Below are 21,802 nucleotides of genomic sequence, written 5' to 3'. Positions count from 1 at the left end.
AGAGATGAGTGCGCGTTTGCCCAGCTGTGTGTTACAAAGATCAGCCACGAGGAGGAGCCACATTAACAAATAATCCATTAAGAAAAATTCACTGCAGCTCTCCGTCAGCCCGTACCCACATTAAACAGATTAGTGACTAATCACTGCTGGATAAAAAAAGAGGTGTTTCCTTTCAGATAAAGTCCCATCAGGAAGAAGTTTCATCAGCTAAAATATGTTTTCCTAATTACATTATCTCAACTTCTCCCAGTTACATGGGGAATTGACACGTTATAACTGGAAACAAACACAAAGAGAACATCAAAGACAAACCACCTGTAACAAGAGTCTATAAAATCAAACCAGTTTAACTTTGCACAGCCTTCATAAATAGTATCATTAATATTTCATGGCTATAAGAATCTCTGATAGAGGACAACTGACACATTGCTAGCCAGAAAGGCATGCAAGGTGCTTCCTTGGCTGTGACTTCATAGAATCATAAAAGGTTTGGGTTGGAAGGGATCCCAAGGACCATCAAGTTCCAGCCCCTCTGCGTCAGGCAGCGCCACCAACTGCCAGGTCTGCTACTAGGCCAGGTTCTTTCTGCTTGATATTCAGTGATGAGTATTCAGAGAGCCAAGTGATGCCAAAAGGATGCATGTGTACTCCAAGCCGATGTGGGTTTTGAAAAAAAATTCAAAACTTGAGGTTTGTAAACTAGGTGGCCACATGTGGAAACTTCATGTTAGGCAAACTGGTTTTGGTTAGCCAGCCGTGCCTGGCAGAATAAGGAACAAAATCCTTATCAGTTCAAGATAAGCGAAACCCTGCCACATGACTTGATGAGAAACAGCAAGGATTTCTCTAGAATTCACGAACCACATTTTATTCAAAACTTGTTCCATGTAAAATGATGTTAGTTCAGTTCTCAACTGGCTCACCTTCTCTATAAGTGGCTTACAGAGCCAAAGGTTTTTACTTCCCCTTTAAACATTCTACATACTCACTCAGAATTCAGAATAAGGTAAGTGGTTCCTCTTTTTTTATGTTACTATCCTGATTACTTTTCTGTTTTCTTAACTAGCTGCCCACACAGCAGTAACTCCCTACAGAGTAGATGGGACCAGAAGAGCCAGTTGGCTTTCAAGTCCCCATGAGTTCCGGAATGATCCATCTCAATGTGCTGGAAATCAAGCAAACAAAGCTGTGCAAAATAAGGAGCTTCTTAAAAACACAAATACAAAAAGAATGCAAGCAAAAGGCAAGGGCAAGTGTCCTGGGAGGAATAAAGAGATATTGCTCAAGTGTGCAGGAACAGAGCTGGGGAAGCCAATAGCAACCTATATTTGGATCTGGCAAGAGGCACAAGAACAAGGACTTGTACATGTGTATTATCTACGAAAGGAAGACCAGGAAAAATGCAGGCCTGCTGCTGAATGGGGTACAAAGGATAAGGAGAAGGTTGAGATACTCAGTGCCTACTTTCAATTGCATTTTACAGGTAAGATCAGCTTTCAGGTGCTCTGGGCTCCTGAACCATTTGAGAAAGCCTGAGCAAAAGATGTGGATCAAGTTAAAGAACATTTGGAAAAAATGGCAGATAAACAAGTTCATGGGAACTTCTGGGATGCAACCATGTCTTCCAACAGAAATAATTTCATGATTCTATGGCACTGAATTGTCTGTGAAAGGTTATGGTGATGAGGACAGGTTCCTGAAGAATGGAAAAGAGCAAATCTTGCTTGTACATTTGGGAAAGGCAAACAGGAGGTCTCAGGAAACTAGTGGTTGGTCAGCCTCACCTACAACCCTTAGAAACTGAGGCAGCAGGTATTTCTAGAAACCACTTCCAAGCATAAGAAAGACACGGTGACTGCGCATAGTCAGCATGGATCCTTCAACCATGCACACTGGAATACAGCATCACCACTGCTTGTAAACAGGCCATAAGCACTGTACTGAGTTTGCAAGGTCTCAGGTTGAGGCTTCTCAGGCATACTCTCTAAACATTTTTGACCTGCAGAAGTTTTGCTTGTTTTAGCTGAGACAGCAATTCACCTGATTGAACAGAGGGCTTGAGGAGGACAGCGGACTGGATCTCCAGAACTCCTTACCAACATCAACCATTCTACAATTCTGTGAAAATAAAGTCTTATGCAGTTAATCCAAAATCATCCTCATATTAAAAAACAATACAGCCCACTCTTTCCAATTGCTTAATTTTTTGGAAAATTTCAAACCACCATTTCTTCCTTATTCTGACCTTCTTTCTATGCAAATCATAGAATCATAGAATCACAAAGTTGGAAACGACCTGCAAAATCATCTTAATAAATCAATAATTCACTACTGCAGAGTCCAAATGTACATTTGAGGTACATTCCTTGCAGATTTTGCCCAAATTCTCACTTTAATATTTATTGCTCTACTAAATTCTCACCAGTGAATTATTTTAGGAACTTAATTTATTTCAGTCAAAGTGCCTGGGTATAAAACAACCCAGAAAACCAGTTTATGAAGTAAATCTTAGGTCTTCCTCTATGACATTGTAGCTGCCAGGAATATGCGATGCTCCCAGTTTTCCAAACAATTCTGTCATCTGAGCAAGACTGCCCTCTTGCTAGCAGATGACACAGTTGTTTGATGTTCTCTGTGGAACTGGCAGGGATTATCAGTGCACTGAGCACACTTTGTTTAAAGAATCCATGGGGACACTAAGCAGTTGATACAAAAGAAAGAAGAGATGCCATCCAGAGGGACCTGGACAAGTTGGAGAAATGGGCCCACATGAACCTAATGAGGTTCAACATGGCCAAGGGCAAATGTTGCACTTGAGTCAGGATTATCCCAGATACGAGTACAGACTGGGAGAATTCACAGAGAATAGCCTTACATTGAGAGTTGGGGGTCCAGCAGTGTGCACTTGCAGTCCAGAAGGCCAACTGTGTTCTAGGCTGCATCAGAACAGAGGTAGCCAGCAGGAAGAGGCAGGTGACTGTCCCCATTCATGAATTTGTCCTGTTGACTCACCTTTGTTTTCACCTTTGGAGATAAAAGTGGGAAAGTGAGCCTCATTAGGGAACAAAACCTGTGCTTTGTTCAGTTTCATGTGTGCAATTTCAGCCTCAGAAACACACTATTACATTATTTCTCCCCTTAGATTTACCTAATTTAATCTGATCTTTTTAGGATTCACTTTCTCTGTAATTCTGTGTACTATTGAAAAACCACACATTCTCCTGTTTTTCTGAAGTCATCTAAATATTTACTGCTATTTCATTCATTGCCTTAGCAATTATGTTGTGCTTTCTCCGTCTCTCATTAGACAAACAGATCTTGTGTAATGTTTTTAGGCACTGAGTCAGGCAGAGCTTTCAAGAGCCCTTCCTGTCAGTACACTGGAAGGCTTGATCTCATATCAAAGGGAGTTTCATGACTCTGACTTCAGGACTGAACTTTTAATCTCACAGCAGTGACATGCCTCAAAAGCTTCCACAAGAACTTGCACCAGGAAAGAGGGCACGTAGCACTCTGATATTTCTATTTTTATGCAGGTTAACAAAATCAGAAGACATCGAAGTTCAAATTGTCTTTGAACAAACTCAATGACATATTCTAAGCGTTCAAACTGTTGTTGTAGCTCAAGTATTTCTCCTTCATAAAATATCATTTGCTAAGGTGTCTTTAAAAATGCAAGTAATGTTATCTTGAATGCTTGCTGACTATCAACTTGGAAAGAGGGAGGCATTCACTATTTTGGGGACCTACTTTTCTATTCCTTTCTCTCCTTGTACTTCATCATCCATTGTATTTTTACAAATTTCTTACCTACTCTCAACAAAGCATCAGGGGCAGTAATCAGTAATATTCCTCAAATGCAAGAAATGAGCACCTCTGGATTCTTTTTAACCTGCTTGGAGAAGAATCAGATGAATTCACTTAAAGTTACAGAAACGTGGTCCAAACAGTGAAAAATAAATACTGTCATCTACCTTGTCAGAAAGACTTAATACTTAACTGCTAGACAGTTTCTCAGACTTTCACTTCAATGTTTGCTAAGCAATGAATTGCACTTCACTGTCTGCTTCCAGATCAGATTCACTGGCAATACTTCTTCCACTGCTACACTACATTTCTGCAAGGCTCCCTACTAGAAGACTCACTTCTATATTATTAACCACAGCTAATAGTTTTTATACCCCTAATTATTACTTATACTTTATCCATTCACCAACCAGGATGTTTCAATACAAGGCATTTTCTTTACCATTCTGGATTTTTTATTTCCTCTTCATATAGGGAAAAGTGAACTATGCGTAAGAATCATCTTCTCTATGTAGGTGTTAATTCTTACAAGTGAGATTTTTAGCAGAAGAACAAGGACGATAACCTTATTCTATATGCTTCCTGTGTAGGTTAACATATGAATATAAAGAAGATGGTAGGCAAGATAGGTGCTTCCAGTTACCTAGTGGACCAATGGACAAAAATAAAATATTCGCAGGTGCGTTATGTGCAAAACTGAATTCAAAAACCTTAGATATTTTAGTGGTTGTACAGTGTGGGCAGATGCAAGAACTGCAGAGTGACTGTATCCTTGAAGATTCTGGAAAGGAAGGTTAGGCTTTGCTTCCAGAACACCTGAATGGAACTATCTGCATGTGAATAAGATGACTTTTACTATAAATTTACAACAGTTCTGTCAGACAAAACTCATAGGGAGCTGCCTCAATTCATGAACTTCAAGTGTTTGAACAGGCAGGGCTGTGCCAACTCACAGGGTGCCTTCCTGTTAACATCACTGATTTCCTTGTTTTTCATTGTTTCCCTGTTCCGAAAGCTAGCTGTAAGGCATGTGACGCTGCAAACAGACAGACCTAACTGGATTAATTTTGCAATTACAATGCGAGGCACTAGCAAATGCTACCCTTAAGTACGGCCAAAGGATATTAAAACTGAACTATTCGCTCATGATGCTACATGAGTTCAGCAGTGGTCAATTATGCTAGACAGAACTTGAATTTGTACTTCCTCATGCTGCGTTTGATGTAATCCTGGACAGTTTCACAAGTGATTAGATGAGTCATTTGCAATGAATGCATTTTTTCCCCCAGAAGACTTGCTCACTGAGATCAGTGCATGAGACAAGGTTTTAATGCCAAAGCCCTGCAGCACAGATGAGAACAGACAACCACTTATCTATCTCAGATTGCTTTTGTTTTCACCACACAATGCTACCGCAAACTCATGCTCATTTGTGATCCAATTATGAAGGTTAGAAGGTTAACCCTCCCTACTACCCAATCTATTATTAAAATATACACATGAGCAAAAATAAAACAGAAGGCATAACCCTCATGAGGATGGTCTCATCTACTGTACCACAAATACAATCTGGATTTACCATCAGATTAATGTGGTAGGGAATTTATTACTTCTTTATTCTGCCAAGAGGACTTGGAGTTCAGTTCTTCTGATTTTTCTATCACTGAAACACTATGCACAACTGATGTTCAGTATATTCACATGGATGGCAAGCCAAATCAAAGAAACATGTATTTTCTTCCCTTCCCACAAGAACACGCTTTAAAATGATAAGAGCAACCCGGGAACAAGCGTCACACTTGGCTTTTCATAAGACAGCAAGTGAAATCAGTCATCAATATTTAATGCCTAGCTCATTAGGAGAAGAGAGAAAAGTGAATCCACAGGCTTCCTTCACTGAACAAGTATTTGATAGAACATTTATGTAGTTAATTTCCAATCACTCGCTAATTAGCAGGGATTAACCTAAAAGAACTCCCTAAACAAGATTTGGAAAAATCAAGTTCTCAAAATATTCTCGTAACAAGTTTGCATGATTATAGTTGATACCACTCCTGACAAGGAGACACCTACTTGTTCACAGAATGATTAAAAGTTCTGGATGAGTAATTCAATCCAAACACATTAGTAAGTCTTTTTACTGCACAAATATCTAGAGGTAGACATTAAATACTTGGTGCCAGGAAAAACACAAACATCCTCCATTCATTGTTGAATAAGAAGCAAAGCAATAGGAAGCAGGATCCTGAAAAGCATTCGGAAAAGGAGAGCTTTCCAATTAAAACAGAGGGGAGAAAAGGATGAATCAATTAACCCAGCACTTGAAAGCACAGACACATCCATTCTGAAGCCCACCTCATTTAAAGCACCTTTATTTTCACACAGGAACCAAAACACAACAATGAAGTATTTTATTAACTTCCATACTTGAGCCTCTGAACATAATAGGAAAAAAAGTGTCTACAAAACCAGTACTAATGTACTTGAAGCACCTCTCAGGAGGTTCCAGATTGACAATCAATTAAGCTCATTTTGGTAAGTTGAACCTAACCTCATTGTCCCACACAGCAAGATGCTGTATCAGCCTGCAGTGTGCAATTGGCAGGCTGGAAGAGTTACTTCTCACACCACCCACAGGATCTGCTATAGAATAATTATCCCCTTGGCACACCCAAATGCCTTGTGCCAGTCCTGTTCTTGAGCTGCTGAGTAGCAGCACTGATGACAGCATTCAGCACTCATGCTCGTAAAGATCACTGGTGCAAATCAGGAGGCATGCATTTATTAGAAGTCATGAAAGCAGACAGACTATCTCCATCAGTGAGCTGATGGTGTAGGGTAGGACTGAAAACCTGCATCTCCATCTATGCCAGATAATCTCATTACAGCTGTATCTTCCCAGAGCAGAAAGAGTAGCCTAACCATTTTAAACATATATACTGAAAGCAGTCACCCAATATCCTTCGCTCCAAGGTTGTTCAAAGTACAGAAACCCAAGACTGGGAGTTCAGCTATAAACAGCATTTCATGATGGAACTATGCTCCTCACTGCATGTGCCATGTTTTAAGAGCTCTGAATGCCGAACTCCACCCTCTGATAAGGAAACAAGCAGAAAATTACAGAGTTCAGTGCTCATCAAATTCTGCATATGGAATGCAAATTAAGAACATGAAGGCTCTAACAGTAACTGCTGCAACATGCTGCATTTGTTTCTGACAATATTTATAATAATACACATACCACTACTCTTTAAAAAAGAAATGGTAGCACAGTTAAATCCTTAAATTGAAAACAGACCTGATGAAGATTTCCCACTCACCTCTTACCTAGGATTACTACTGTTAAACAGTTGTTGAAGTCATCTAATAATCATCTATAAAGAATTTAAAGATAGCTTAAAGGTGAACTTGAAAGCTTGTGTTGTCAAACTTCAGCCATCCTTCTTGGTTAAGCCATACACTTGCAGTACTTTCTGCAGTGCAACAAAACACATCCTCTGCCAATGGTATAAAAGATGTTCCTATTTAGTTTACCAGCAACTTATTTTTAGGACATTTGAACCTGTGTGTACGAAATCATTTTGTTGTTCTGTACAGAATACAGTCCACAAATTACTGATGACAGATTAGGCAGTACACTGTTGTAGACTGCTTAATCTGCAGCCTTTAATGCCCTCTCCCCACAGGGATGATGAGGCAAGGCAAATTGATACAGGAACACTCAGGAGATGCTGACAGGGAAACATACAAGCTTCACTGCCAGGGGGCAGCAGAACCAGCATGCCTGATACTGGGTTCAAGCCTCACAGTGACATTTCAAAGCTTTGAAGCCCAGTTCCCAGCTTGTTTCCATTTGCACATTGCTTCATTAGGCCATCTGGTCTATTCATAACAGTGACTAGATGATGGAAAGCATTTCTGAGAACCAAGTTGTTCACAAGCTTTAAGCAAAACAGCCATTGCTTTCTGTATCAACCAAATACAAACAGATTTCTGCATAATTGATCATTTTATTGGAATCTATTAAAATGTTTGTTCAGATCACCTGTTCAGCAGGCAGTTATGCTATTTCTATTCACTGCATACATACTGAGCAAGTTTCCAAGCAATACATAAATACTATTGTCTGACCCCAGACATACGCATCTTTACTACAAAAAGCAGCTTCTCCTCAATAAAAGTTCTATACATGGAATCAACAGTCAGTCCTTCCAGCCATGACTTGTCCCAGATCCATATCAAGAAACATAGGTTAAATACATCAATACATGTAATAGAGATTTAACAGTAAAAAAAAAAAAAAGTAGGAAAGTTAAATACTGTAACAGCTTAGATACATACTGTATTTGAATGATAGAAGAACAAAGTCTATTGACCTAGCTAATGATAGTCACCAGAAGACAACATAGAAGCAATGTCAAAAGCCAGTACTAGTCTAAGCATTTTAGAGTTCCCCATTCCCCTTCAAATAAAGAAGGGTTGTTCACATCTTCAATGTGAACTTCAGATATCAATAACCTTATTGCAAAGTTGATTTTTTTTTTTTTTTAAAGTTGGGTAAATAAGCAGACATGTTAAAGCTGCAGGCCACTAGGTACACACAGCACTTGTGTTTGAGGACCCAATGTTTACTACAGCACAGGATCACTGTCAGTATTAAATATCCTGTATGTAATAGTAGCTTTAACTGGCAATATTTTTAGTTAGTGGAAAATGGCACATTACTCAAAGTAAGCTAGGTTTTTAATATTTTTTTTTTAATTGCTGTGTTGAAGGCTAGGAAGTTATTTTAACTGAAACACCTCCATGAAATCAAATACGCTGACCTACAACTGCTTAAGTGTTTATCCAGAACACAGGAATCAAGTTACAAGTGTTCTATCAGTCATCAGGGAATGGTATTTCAGATAGCACTTGGGTTTTTGAAGTAAGGGCAGCTGAAGAGTAAGCTACACAATGCAACATACCTAAAACAGATGCAAAGATGATCATTAGATTAGTTGTCAGTCCCCACTTTTTACAGTTATGAGCCCAACAACTTTAGGCACACAAGTTACAGCCCAGGACACCACCTTGTAAGTTCAAATTCAACCACAAGCCAGAGAGACTCATCCAAGAGACTGTTGTGATAATACATTCTGGACTGTAAGAACATGCATACACCAGCTGTCCAGAGATAAAAAGCTGCTAATAAAGTTGCTAGAAAAAGCCATTAAACATATACATGCATGCCAGTTGGCTTCCCCAACTGAAATTCTACTTACAAACCATACTTCATTTTGTAATCTGTAGTTTTCAACCTGACATACTTACAAATATGTGTTCAAGTGCAAAACATCCAATACGTCACTATTTGAAATAGCCAAAGAAAATGAGTGCAAATTACAAAGCCACAATGAGGTTAGCAATGATTTCCTGATCTTCTCAGGTGAAAATTTATCCTCCCAGATAAGAAACACCAGACAGGGATGGAGTCCATAAAGAACATGACCTTTAGGAAACACAATGGTCTTGACCAGCAACGCTGACTCTTTAAAGAGTCTGAAACTTTCTTCACACTGAGGTCCTCCACAACTTTACTTGATATCTTACTGCACGTTGTAATGTATTATTGCCCCACAAGTTGTGCAGGAACCTACAAGCCAAGAAGCAACTGATGCACGGACATTTAGAAGTTACTGTGTATAGGATACAATTAAGCAATAACAGAATCTCAAGTACTGATTATGGCTTAGACCTGCATTGAAAGTCAACACTTAAACAAATATTCTTAAGTGAATGACATTGTCTATATGAGAGCAAGACAACTTTGTTACACTGAAGACCTACATGGTTAAGTTATCCTCCTATTCAGAGGAAAAGGCTGACAGAATATACTCACAGGTAACCACACTTATTTTGAATTCCTACAGGGAGAATTCTTGCAACAATATTCCTTATTACTCATTTTTTTAAGAGTGTGAATATTTTCAGATGTTAACAGGCTTTTTCTTGAACAACCAGATGCTTGATATTTAATCCTTTATCCTCCTTCCCTCCCTCATCCAGATCTGCCAAATTCAAGGCATTGTTCTAGCAGCATTCATGAAATCAATAGTGCAAAGTTATTACAGAAATCTCTTTTCCCAGACATCCTCTTCAAGTTTATATTAGGTCAATAGCACTTCTCTTGTATTTAGAGCTCTGGGGGAAGGCAGAAACAATAGATACATTAAATCTAGCAAGCAAGAAATTTGTTTGCTTATTGAATTTGTCTTTTTCCCATCTGCTGCTCATACTGGCCATTGTTACAGCTTTGGTAAGTAGTTCACTACATGAAAATTCACAGTTCCCCATTCTGATATGCACCTATAACATGCGAGTTGAACTGCACCACGATAATTGTGATGTCATCTCTATACATTCGAGCCAGCTCTTCTGGAAGACTGAGCATCTTGGACAGCCGCTCGTGATCCACAGTGCCAAACTCGTTATTGCCCACTGCGTGGCGTATCAGGTGAGTTGCTGCATTCTGATCTTCAAAAACTGAAGAGATTTTTGCTCTTCTTTCTGTTAAGAGACCGTGCATCTGTCCCAGAGTTACCTTATAACCACCGACAGCTATCGGCTCTTGATGGTGAACACCGGTGAGATACTCCCCAACAATTCTAGCCACATCTTGCCTGTGCATAGTTTCCCACAGCCCATCTGTGGCCAAAACCAAAAACTTATCCTGTGGCCTTAACTTGTGATGTATGACTTCTGGTTCAGCTGTGAGGTATGGGGGAGTGTGATAATTTGGAGGAATAAACTTTGTATATTCATTGTCATTTAGCTGATCTGGGCCCGATTCAACTACTCTCTTCTGCAGTTCAATACTCCACTTAAACTTCACATCACCAAAAGCTCTGAAAGGCATCAGAAGGCCTAAGAGACGATCTTGTTTCACAAGGCTTTTTTCTTCAGACTTTGGATGCTCTGTTTTCACACGTTCCACTTCACGTTCATTTTGCGCATTGTGGTCATAGGAGAGATTAACTGCAGACCAAGATCCATCCTCCTCCTGAACTCCAAGCATGGCCCTACTGTCTCCTGTGTTTGCCACGTGCAAGTCAACACCATCCACATGGGCTACACAGGCCGTTGCACCAGAAAACGCTACTCTTAGTACTAAGTAGTTGAGAAAAGAATTTGGGTCTCCTACTTGAGCTTCCAGAGAAATATCGTTATCGAGCCTCTTAAAAGCATTAACTAAAGCCTCTTTCACATCTGTAGTCTCTCCACTGTTGAGATCAATGAGCTCCTGCCAGTAAGTTCTTAAACTGTTGAAATAAAGCTTGGAAGCTTCTTTGCTGAAGTAATCATTGGGGTGCTTGTGCCACTGTAAAATAGGTAAGAGAGCTCTACCACTTTCCACAGCATTTTCTATTTCAAGTAAAGTCTCATGAGGTAACAAGGAGACAGCAATGTAGTAAAACAGTCTTTCACTGACAGCTTGAGCACAAGCACAACCTGCATGGCCATCAAACACACCCAGAAGCATCCCTCTTGTCTGTAAGCAAGTGGCAGCACTCCTCCGGTCTTCTATTGGAGCATTAGCAGGCAACTGGTTGCTGTCAAAGCCAAGGACAGAACTTACATTTTTACCATCAAACTCTGGGACTTTAAAACTGTATTCGTTTGCCTTCAGAATGCTGTTGACCTGCGGAGGAGTGAGGTAAAACCTCTGTGGTGTAGAAGCATAATCCCTCGCATGAATAAACTGATAGAAGTTCTCCTTTGGCCTATAGAGTGCTGCAAATTTCTTCTGAGGTGCATATCTGAAGTGACCGTGAGCAAAATGAGACGATAAACAACACAGATGTTTATGGTGGCAGTAGCACATAGTACTGCATATTCTGCTAATCTCACAGTTACGAATCAATGGGAACAGATGAGTTGGTGCTGGCATGGCATCAGATAACAGTGGTAGCCTGGAGCTTCGGACTGGAATTGCTGAAAGGCAAGAGAACAACCGCATTTAGAGAGACAGCTAACAGATTTCTCCCAGAAGTCTCTGTTAAAGCATTTACAGTCACTGAACAAAGTTCCTCATAATATGAAGTACACAGATTTAGTATGTCTGGGAACAGAAGAGGAAGAGGCATTTGTTTATATACAGTGTGTTGGGCTAGAAGAAAGCTACCATACTTTGAACTTCAGCATAGATATGGTAGCTTTTACAACCACTCAAATAGTAGGAGGGCAGTGGAAACAAAATCCAGACAGAAAGCAGTTTCACATGCAAGTTAAGGCAACAGCATACAACATGCTATAGCTGTGCTACACTCCGCAAATATTTTATGGAGATTTCTCTTCCTACTAATCCTGAGATTCCAGCTGACAGAACCAGATGTGACAGGAAGAAAATAGTCTTTCTGTAAGGCTGAAGAGATAATGTGTCTAACAAAGATTCCAAAACAATTGAGATAACAGACAAGTGGTTTTAAAAATACATTTTAGGTGATAAAATGCAAGCAGTAAGTCATAAACGGTAGATCTCAGACAAACAGAAGCCAGCAGCAGGTTGTTTCTAGCAGGATGTTTCTTCTCCCCCTTTTCACACACAGAATTTTATCACACTTGTGAACATATACATAATGTGTATACCTACAAATAGCCACAGGAGTCTAGGCAACAATTTTCTGGCTTATCAGATAAAAGTGGCAGAGAACATCTCTGTTACCAACAGCTCATCTATCCCAATAAGTTTGAAAGATTATAATTTAAAGCTGAAGAACTACACAAGCTGTGTTTTCCTTCATCAATAGAAGAGAGCCATGTACAATAAATCAAAGCTACATCAAAATCCAAGTACTCAAGAAAAATATTAGTACTTTTTCCTAAACCTAAACCTAAATTTTTCATTTAAGTTTTCACTCCTCTGACAACAGAGTACTCTAACATCACATTCCTTATCTGCATTTACACACCCAGTTACAACACCTGTGCAAGCACCGCCTAAATCTTCTCCATTATGTTTCACTCTCAGGAAGACTCTTACAACACCATACTTAAGAAAAGCAATTCCACAGGGCAAAGAAAAGGGAATTACGCTCTTTTGTGGGAAGCGTACAGCTAATGGCCATTTACTTTTTCCCATTTTTCATGATGAAGCTTCAACTTCTTCCTAGAAAGGATCATGACAAATCATAATATACAAGGCTCCCTGGAGTCCTAAGCATTATTCTTCACAGAATCATAGAATGGCCTGGGTTGAAAAGGACCTCAAAGATCATCTAGTTTCAAACCCCCTGCTATGTGCAGGGTTGCCAACCACCAGACCAAGCTGCCCAGAGCCACATCAGCCTAGCCCTGAATGCCTCCAGGGACTGGGCATCCACAACTTAAATTCTTATTCTTAAGCACTAGCTCCATCACTGCTCCTCCATGCTTTTCACAGATTCTGTCACAGAATTCAGATCATCGGCCAAGAAGTATCCAGAAACAGGAATACACTCCATTCTTTGTGTTGTAAGAAAGCAAGTGATGATACTCTATGACAATTCTAAGAGAATCCTGCTTCTCTACTACAAAGTATGTAAAGTGCTGAAAATCAGTTAAAATAACACTGTCTACTACTCTGGAGGCCTTCTAGCACAATATCTTCACCCCTTACAAATCAGTGTTTATCAGTCTTGACTTGTAGTGACAGAAGATTTTCCACTGACCTATCCCACGTCTCCTATTGACAGCTAAGACGCCTGACTTGCCAGTTTTCTGTTGTTCAGCTACCAGGGAGAGCTTTGGCTGCACTACTGCCAACTCTCCCTATGCTCTGGCTTGAACTTCCAAATGCGTACTAAATTTATGCTAATCATTTGCTTCCCAGAAAGTATATTTCTCTAGCCCAGGCTTCACATGCATACAGCATGACAGAAGTGAAGTGCAATACAGATTTTTAAGGTCGATTACTGCCTTCTAATTATAAAGCAGCTATTTTGGTAACAGTCGTTGCTTTTAAATACCATATGAAGAAATACACACAACTTTGCTTACAGAATGTGAACCTCAGCAACTTACTGGTGTGTCAAGTCTACAGTAGTACCTTGGATTTCACACTGGTCTCCTGCTTGGCTCTTGCTGAACCAAGCTCCCCTGCCCACTATATATTTCTGTTCAGGGACGACCAATGGATGTTTCCACAACTGTTGTGACAGCTTTACTGTCAACCCGTGATGAAGAAGAACTGCAAACATACTGTTGTTAAGAGTGGCTCTTCAGGAACAGAATTCACTTTGCTGATTTTTAGTTATTAATTTAGTAATTAGGCAACCTGATCTGGCTGTGGATTCACTACAGGGGAGTTGGACTAGATGGCGTTCAGAAGTCTCTTCCAACTTTAAGGATTCTATGATTCTTTACAAATCTTCTACAAATCTTATGAGGAGTATCTGAGGGCGCTGGAATTATTTAGTCTGGAGAAGAGGAGGCTCAGGGGAGACCTCATTGCACTCTACAACTTCCCGAAGGGAGGTTATGATGAGGAGGGGTTTGGCCTCTTCTCCCAGGCAACAAACAGGACTTGAGGAAACTGGCTACAGGTTGTACCAGAAGAGGTTTTGATGAGACATAAGGAAAAACTTTTTCTCTCAGAGAGTGGTCAGGCACTGGAATGGCTGCCTAGGGAGGTGGTGGAGTTGCTGTCCCTGGCAGTGTTCAAGAGGTGCCTAGATGAGGAGCTATGAGATATGGTTTAGTTTGTGGTAGCAATGGTAACGGTTGGACTGGATGATCTTGCAGGTTGTTTTCAAGCTTGTGATTCTATGATTCTATAAATATTACTGGAGATGCATAAGGATGCAGCCTCCAATCTTCTATCTCTTACATTCCCTCACAGCAGCTCTCTGTCACTTTAAGCTGTCAACTTGTTTTGCATAGCAGATTTAAGTCCTGCTGATCAAGTCGAAGAGAAATTCCAAGTCTGCCAACATCAACTGAAATCATTCCAAGCCTCTCTCATTTATCCCTGCAACATGGATGCCTCTAAATCTAACCACTGCAGTACCCTTTCAGTACTTCAAATCCCCTTGCTAATTACAGCTGATCAAGAGATGAAAGAACACAAAAAAGATGTTCGATAAAAATCTTTACTATCTAGTCAACATCTGTCAGGTGATTAGTATCACAGCAGTCTTAAAAGCCTCTTCAATACTAGAAGAGGGTACAAATACACAAGCACCATAAATAAAGAGTTGGGTAATTTAAGGACTCAGTAGTGCCACCCTGATGAAACAAACACACAATTCCTTGCTTTAAGGAGAAGCATTATGGCTATACAACGCTAAGGACACTTGATGCCACCGACAGGCTTCTCCAGCACCCGCCTGAGCTGTGCAACAACACCGGTGGCTTTCGGGCACCTGACAACGCTAGCGACACGGGGTAGAAGGAACACGGGCCAGGAGCGCTGAGCCCTCCCTCGTGCCGAGGCTCGGCCCTCCGCCCCGCCCGGCCCCTCCGCCCCCCGCTATCCCCGCTGCGAGATACGTACCGATGCGCCTGGGCCCGGGGCACACACACATTCTCCTGTCACAACAAGAAGCCGCCAACATCCACAAAGCAGAAGCCCGGGGGAAGGGGGGAGAAGCAAGGCAGAGAGTTCGTTAGAGAGGACGGACGGACAGACAGACAGACAGCTCCAGCGCTGCGGAGGGGCGCAGAGAGGAGGCACGCACATACGCAGCCGGACTGCGGACACACAGATCCCTCACCCCGCCCGCCGGGCTCCGCTCTCCTTCCGGCGGGGGCGAGACGCCGCTCCCTGCCTGCCCCGCCCCGCCAGCGCTGGGCGTCGCCGCGGCGTAGACCGCTACCCCCCGAGGCGCCGCGCGGGCGCGACATGGCCGCCCCTCCAAGCCCCCCTCCTCCCTGCCGCAACCCTCCGAGGAGCCCCTCCTTCCTCCCGCGCAGACACAGACCTGGCCCCTTCCTGAGATCCTCAGCCCGGGCACCCCGGGAAGCGACCGCAGGAACCGCCCTGCCAGACGAGCACACCCCCCACCACCACCACTACAATGCCGCGGCCGCTGTGCTGCGCGCCGCCTTATAAAGGCCCTGCCGCCCGCGACGCGCGTCCCATTGGCTGCCGCGGAGGGCAAGGAGGTCACGTGACGCGGAGGTTCGGCGGCGGCTGAGGGAGCGCAGAGCGGGGAGGAAGAAGAACGGGGCGTTGCGCGCGCGCAGGGGCGGGAAGGCGCGAATGCGACGGTGGCGCAGCGCCGCCTCCTCCCTCTCTCACCCGCGCGGTGCGTGAGGCGAGGCCACGCCCCGCTGTGAGGGGCGGGCGGCGGCGGGGCGCGGTGTGGGTACGGTAGTTGTGCCGGAGCCGTGTTCTCACCCCGGGAGAGGGCTTTCCGTCTCCCCAAAACGCTCCCCAGCGTTTTGTCATCACCAGCCCAAATCCGGACAAGGGCAGGGGGCCTCAGGCTGGTCCTCTGCCCTATGCTGGGGAGCACCAGGGCTGTGGAGGCTGCTGGGGCGCACGGCCCTGCCCAGAAGGGAGCTGCGGCCCCCTGTGTGTTACATCCAAACCTATCCGCGTTCCACATCTCTGAGTCAGCGTTCACTTTTGCATAAGCTTCACGATGCTTTGAGCAAGCCTTCGTTGTACGCATTTTTCACAGCAGGAGGTTGGGAGCTAGAGTATCTTTAAAGTCTTTTCCAACCCAAGCTATTCCATGATTTCAGAATGCAAAAAGCACATAAATTCAACAAGGTTTAGATTTCTTTTGTCTTCTCTGTTTACAGATGCATGTGCTCTCATGGCTTTTTAATCATCGTGTGGCCAGGATGCCCGCTTTGCTGTGGTGCTGGCAGCAGACATTGACCTGTGGGGTATTGCAACCAGCATTCCATTCATGGCTATAACAAAACCTAGGTCTTTTACCATATTTATGTCTTTACCCAACAACGTTAGGTTGTTTACAGATGTGTGGTGAAATGAGCAGAGAAAACAAAGGAAAATGCCTGTGCTTATTTACCCAGAAGACTCAAAAGGCATATCTGGGATACAGGAAAGTGGGAAGTACTGCCTGGTGACCCCGTGTGTGGAAACCAGCTGGGAAGACACTGTGCCATCCTTCAATATACACCTCTCCCACAGCAGCAGTTGAAAGTACAGAATATTCAAATTATCATTGATTGATGTTCGGAGTGACTTTTTTGATATTTATTTCTCTAGAAATGCACATCGTTTTCTCTTTGTACCACGTTTTGGAATGAAAAGCAAGTTAAGCATATATGACAGGCACCACTGTACATAAAATATTTCACTGTTTGCAATGGAAGATGAGTAATTTTTTAACAGTAGCGCATGGATAGAAATAGATTGGCAGAATACTGTAACAGCCACCATTTACATAATTTTCTACTTGCAGCAAGAGTGACTATGAAGCAGCTGAGATTAGAAATGTTCCTAAAGACTGTGTAAGAAGGTACAATTAAGGCATCTTCTTTCTCCATCAGAAGGTATAAGGCTGTAGGAAGATAGACCCATGCCTGGGTCTGTTTAAGTGATAGCTGTATGAGTAGGCATGCAGAAATGTATTGGGATGAAGTCACAACTGATCGCCTCCTATTCCCAATATGGTTTTTGGAGGGTGGATTCCTGTTTCGTATCTGAAGAAGTCTCTTCCTATAGTTGTCTATGGAGGAAAAAAACTCAAATTAATTAGCATGTGGCAGTCTTGGTCTTCAGAACATCTTGTGACCATTAATTCAGTTCCCCATAACATGCTGTGAAATTGCAAGGCTAGTGTTGTAGCCACCCTGTTTATCTTATCAATCCCCCCCTTGTTTTTTTCTTTTTTTTCCTGCTTTAAGGCCAAAAGAGCTGATACCTGGGTCTGTGGCTCCCTATCTTATACCCTGCTCATAGCACAGATATTAAAAATAAAATAAAATATAATAAAACTTGAATTTTAAAATACTGTGTGAGAATTTGGCTTTAGCCTCAAGTCAATCCCACAAATGAAGGATGAAATAGTAAAACTTGGCTGACATTTTGGTCCTAAACTGATATGAGTGAGCTGGTGTGCCAGGAGCTACGTGTTGCAGGCTGACTGGAAAGTTATGTGGTTTCTTTTTTCCTTCACATTGGTGCTGCTAAAACCTTTTCATGCACTTTGAGCAACTGTCCATTTTGCTGATTTTAAAGAAAATGTGAGTATAAAAGCAGATTGTTCACTGTTTCATATTTACATCAAGTGTTGATAGAAAAGCAATTGCTTGTAGCTACTCCCAAAACTGTGAAATCTCACCCTGAAAGGTTTACCATGTGAGTTTAACAACACACATCATTTCTTGTTTGCTTTGTCTGTGGCCAACAGTGGGTAATTCTGCATTGCAGGATCAATAGAGCTATGTATTTCACTGCAGCTTAAGTGCTGCAGCAGTTACTCTCAAGCTTTCTTCACAAGCTTTCCAGTGAAATCTGCATTACAGGTCATCGGAATGCATTTTGGTTTTAAATACAATGCTTATAATAACTTCCTAGTTTACGTAAGTTTTTGTGCCTAATGAATAAGTATTTTATCAGCTCAGTTTTACTGAAAGCAGGTCCAGGAACAGAGAGTAATTCCTCCATTGATTTTATGTCCCTAGACTTGTTAACATTTTTACAGTATCGCTGCCCGCGGTGTTCCCAAAATGCTGTTTTGCTCCTGAGCCTGGTGAAAAGAGCAGTCACCTATGACAGCTGGCTCAAAGTTGTATGCACAGATCAAACACTCCCAGCTGGCATGCTGCCTTACCAACTGGGAGCATAAAAGAAGAGTCATACAAGTTTTGAATGCCAGAAGAAAAGCCTAATAAGGGGGAAAACAAAGGAGAGAATTATGGCATGCACTGAATAAATGGGAGGAATAAGACAAGGCTGAACTTACCTTGTCACCTTCCCTGAAAGCACTGCAGAAGCAATGACAGTAATGTAAATCTGATCCAGGATTTATTTTTAACAAAAATCACGAGCATTACATGGCAAAAAAGAAGTTTGTAATCAGCACTCAAAGCAGACAGAACACCTGCAAGCAGTGATGGCTTGTGATCTTCATTCAGTCTTGCTTCAAAGAAAGGCTTAGGTTGCACATTCATGTATTCTGCTGCCCTCTTAGGGAGTGTTTGCTGTGTATGGTGCAGTCACCCTACTGCATTCCTCCAACACAGCTGGATTTGGCTTTCTGAAGTTTCTGAAGTTCCAGAGTAAGTGCTGCAGAAGGTGATGTTTTAAAAACATCTCTTAAGAATGTCAACCTGAGAGTCAAGCAGCGGCACTGAGCCACCTTCTGCAGGAGTGTCATAGAGACAGCTCCTCTTTCCCTGCTGTCTTTTTTGATACAAGTGAGGGGAGGCTAATGGGGAATTGCAGAGGGAGTTGCTTCCAGGGGGCATTTTGCTGTCACTGTGGGACCCAAAGATAGTTTGACTTATTTTGTCTCCTTGGAGGCTTTGTATCTTCACTTTTAGTTCCTTTCCAGAATGAAGCTGTGCATCTGGCAGCTTTTTGTTTTTTGAGAACAGCTGGGATCCAGCATCCCAGAGTCAGAGAACAATCTAGATGGGACCTCAGGAGGTCGCACAGCCCCACTCCCCACTCAAAGCCAACTTCACAGCTCAGTGAGGCTGTTTGGGATCGTGGCCTTTCCAGTTTAGCACATCTCTGAGGACAGACTGCAGCCTTCCTGAGCCCCAGGTCTCATGCTTTCCCACTTTTGGTGTGAAGGGTTTTTTTTTCCTTAAACAAAACTTTCCTTGCTCAGAATAGGTCTGCTGACTGTTGCCCTTTCAGGGCTTCTTCTCACTGTCATATTGTACTCCTCAAATCTAATTAGCATGTAATTAAATGCATTTCGTGCATTTGATAGGTGTTGTGCACTAGCTTATGTACTTCCTCTGAGTAGATCTTCCAGGATTTGTTATCCAATTTGAGGAATCCAGCATTCTGGCAACTTGATAAAGAATATACTATGCTAAATTGTTAGTGGAAAAGTCTTTTTGGCAAGCTTCAAGAATGATACTTAAGTTGTCATCACTATCTGTTCTACGTGGAAGAAATCTGTTGGCTCCAAGAATTAGCTTGGCTCTGAAGGGGCAGATCCCTTTTCCAGCTGTTGTTGTGTGCATTTTTACAGATTTGCTACAGCCATTTAAAAAAGCATGAGCATTTACAGTTATGGTGGCTGCTGTGCAGCAGATTCTCCGGGGGAAATAGTGGAGATGAAGTCTGGGAGGGGAGGGGAATCTGCCTGAATTTTGCCAGAAGGAAAATAGCTCACATTTAGCAACAGATGAAACATTTTTTATCTGAGACTGCTAGAACAATGATATCCCAGTTTCATTCTATCATCCCCAGTATTTCTGAAATGAAAGATTTTTCTTTCAGAGACTAAAATTGAAGATGCTTAAGATCACTGCAGTCAAGATACAGTAAGCCAGTGATGGTGGGTAGAAACAGCTGTCTGATTTTAGATCTCACTAGGCAAATATGAACGTTAAAGAGCAGTAACTTCCCCAGCGATGAGAAAAGCAATCTGCTTCAATGACTGCAATCTTCTTGGCGCTAAAGTGTACTTTGGAGTGGGAAGTAGTGTTGGAAATTAAATCAGTTGCTCAGATTTAGAACCAGGAGCAGACTCTGAACTACTCTCTTAGATGTCTTAGGGCCCTGGGTTACACTTCACATTTCCTCGTCTAACAGGGAAGGTTAGAAAGACCGCCAGACAAAAGAGAGCACTTTCACACTTTCCTGCAGTTTATCCTTGCCTAAACACTGGGAATATAACATCCAGCTCTATCCTTTGGAATTTAAAATTTGTATGTGATGCAAAAATAGAAGCATTTGTTCTTTTTTTTCATTAGAGGAAAGATGAGTTAGGTTACTGTTTTCCTTGATAAATAGAGTCACTGTCTCAGTCACAACCCACCTACATAAATATTTACTGATTGTTTTATACCGTATGTTTAGTTTGTATTTGTTTTTAAACAACAAACCAAAGATGTGTTTGTTTCATCCTCTTACCTTCTGCTTGGCTTGTCTGCTTGTCCCTGGACAGTGTGCTGCACAAAAGAGAGAAAATACTTTGCTGTTGGCTGTGGAAAGGATTAGCTTAGGTCAAGCCACAGACAAATATCTGACAATATAGTCTAACTAATAAAAACATTTAAAAAGATCTGAAGTTGTAAGGCTAGATCCAGTAAATTACTCAGTTCTTCCAGGTGAAGTACTGTCAGCAGAAGGTCACAGAGCCCTGGTCACGGTCCTGAGTCAAGGAGTGGCAGATTCTTGTGTGTCAGAGACCAGTCTTCGTTGCTGGAGTAAGGATTACCCTCACCTCAGCTGACCTATGGTCACACAGTCAGAATAGCCTCCTGGAAAAACAGTAAGTCTGGACAGAAGGTAAAAATTATACCAGCGTTTTCCAGTTAAAGGGAACTGGACGAGGGGATTGAGTTCTGAATGAAGGTATTGAGTGCACTCTCAGTAAGTTTGCAGAGGACACCAAATTGTGTTGACCTGCCTAGAAAGGCCAGGAAGGTGGGCTGGATAAATGGGCTGAGGCCAATTGTATGAACTTCAACAAGATCAAGTGCTGGATCCTGCACTTTGGTCACAACAGTCTCATGCAGTACTGCAGGCTTGGGGCAGAGTGGCTGGTAAGCTGTGTGGAGGAAAAGGATCTGGGGGTGTTAATTGACAGCTAGCTGAACATGAGTCAGCAGTGTGCCCAGGTGGCCAGGAAGGCCAGTGGCATCCTGACTTGTATCAAAAATAGTGTGGGCAGCAGCACTGGAGAGGTGATCCTCTCTCTGTACTCAGTGCTGGTGAGGCCGCACCTCGAGTACTGTGTGCAGGTTTGGGCCCCTCACTACAAGAAAGACACTGAGGCACTGGAGCGTGTCAAAAAAAAGGCAATGAAGCTGGCGAGGGACCTGGAACATGGGGAGTGGCTGAGGGAACTGGGATTGTTCAGTCTGCACA

At 42.3% G+C, this 21,802-nt stretch overlaps 1 protein-coding gene and 1 long non-coding RNA gene across 3 annotated transcripts; both read right to left on the bottom strand.

Annotated features, from left to right (window-relative positions):
- Positions 1–7,797: 7,797 nt before the first annotated feature.
- On the bottom strand, positions 7,798–15,854 carry PDP1 (pyruvate dehydrogenase phosphatase catalytic subunit 1). Of its 2 annotated transcripts, XM_042869074.1 has the most exons (3): positions 15,747–15,853; positions 15,320–15,354; positions 7,798–11,781 (listed from the first exon to the last, which is right to left on the bottom strand). In XM_042869074.1, the coding sequence occupies exons 2-3, from the start codon at positions 15,348–15,350 to the stop codon at positions 10,130–10,132; spliced, it is 1,683 nt and encodes a 560-aa protein (XP_042725008.1). In that variant the 5' UTR covers positions 15,351–15,354; positions 15,747–15,853; the 3' UTR covers positions 7,798–10,129. The 2 variants fall into 2 exon arrangements, with proteins under 2 accessions (XP_042725008.1, XP_042725010.1); XM_042869076.1 differs by lacking the exon at positions 15,320–15,354 and having other exon boundaries at positions 15,747–15,854.
- A 1,129-nt stretch (positions 15,855–16,983) lies between these two features.
- Positions 16,984–21,100, bottom strand: LOC122179209. Its single transcript, XR_006178588.1, has 4 exons — positions 21,027–21,100; positions 20,843–20,880; positions 18,849–19,033; positions 16,984–17,471 (listed from the first exon to the last, which is right to left on the bottom strand). It is a non-coding gene; the product is annotated as an uncharacterized LOC122179209 (long non-coding RNA).
- Positions 21,101–21,802: the final 702 nt, after the last annotated feature.

This window comes from Lagopus leucura, unplaced genomic scaffold (genome assembly GCF_019238085.1).
Source record: "Lagopus leucura isolate 7727_CA_CO unplaced genomic scaffold, USGS_WTPT01 Super-Scaffold_100002, whole genome shotgun sequence".
NCBI lineage: Eukaryota > Metazoa > Chordata > Aves > Galliformes > Phasianidae > Lagopus > Lagopus leucura.
The sequence above is the reverse complement of the archived record's forward strand: the minus strand, read 5'-3'. Positions and strand labels throughout refer to the sequence as shown.

Bases quoted from the DNA above. Each gene is read 5' to 3' on its own strand.
- PDP1 (XM_042869074.1), bottom strand. From the start codon at position 15,350: ATGTGTGTGTGCCCCGGGCCCAGGCGCATCG. The intron at 11,782-15,319 runs GTACGTATCTCG...CTTGCCTTTCAG, and splicing joins CCCCGGGCCCAGGCGCATCG to CAATTCCAGTCCGAAGCTCC.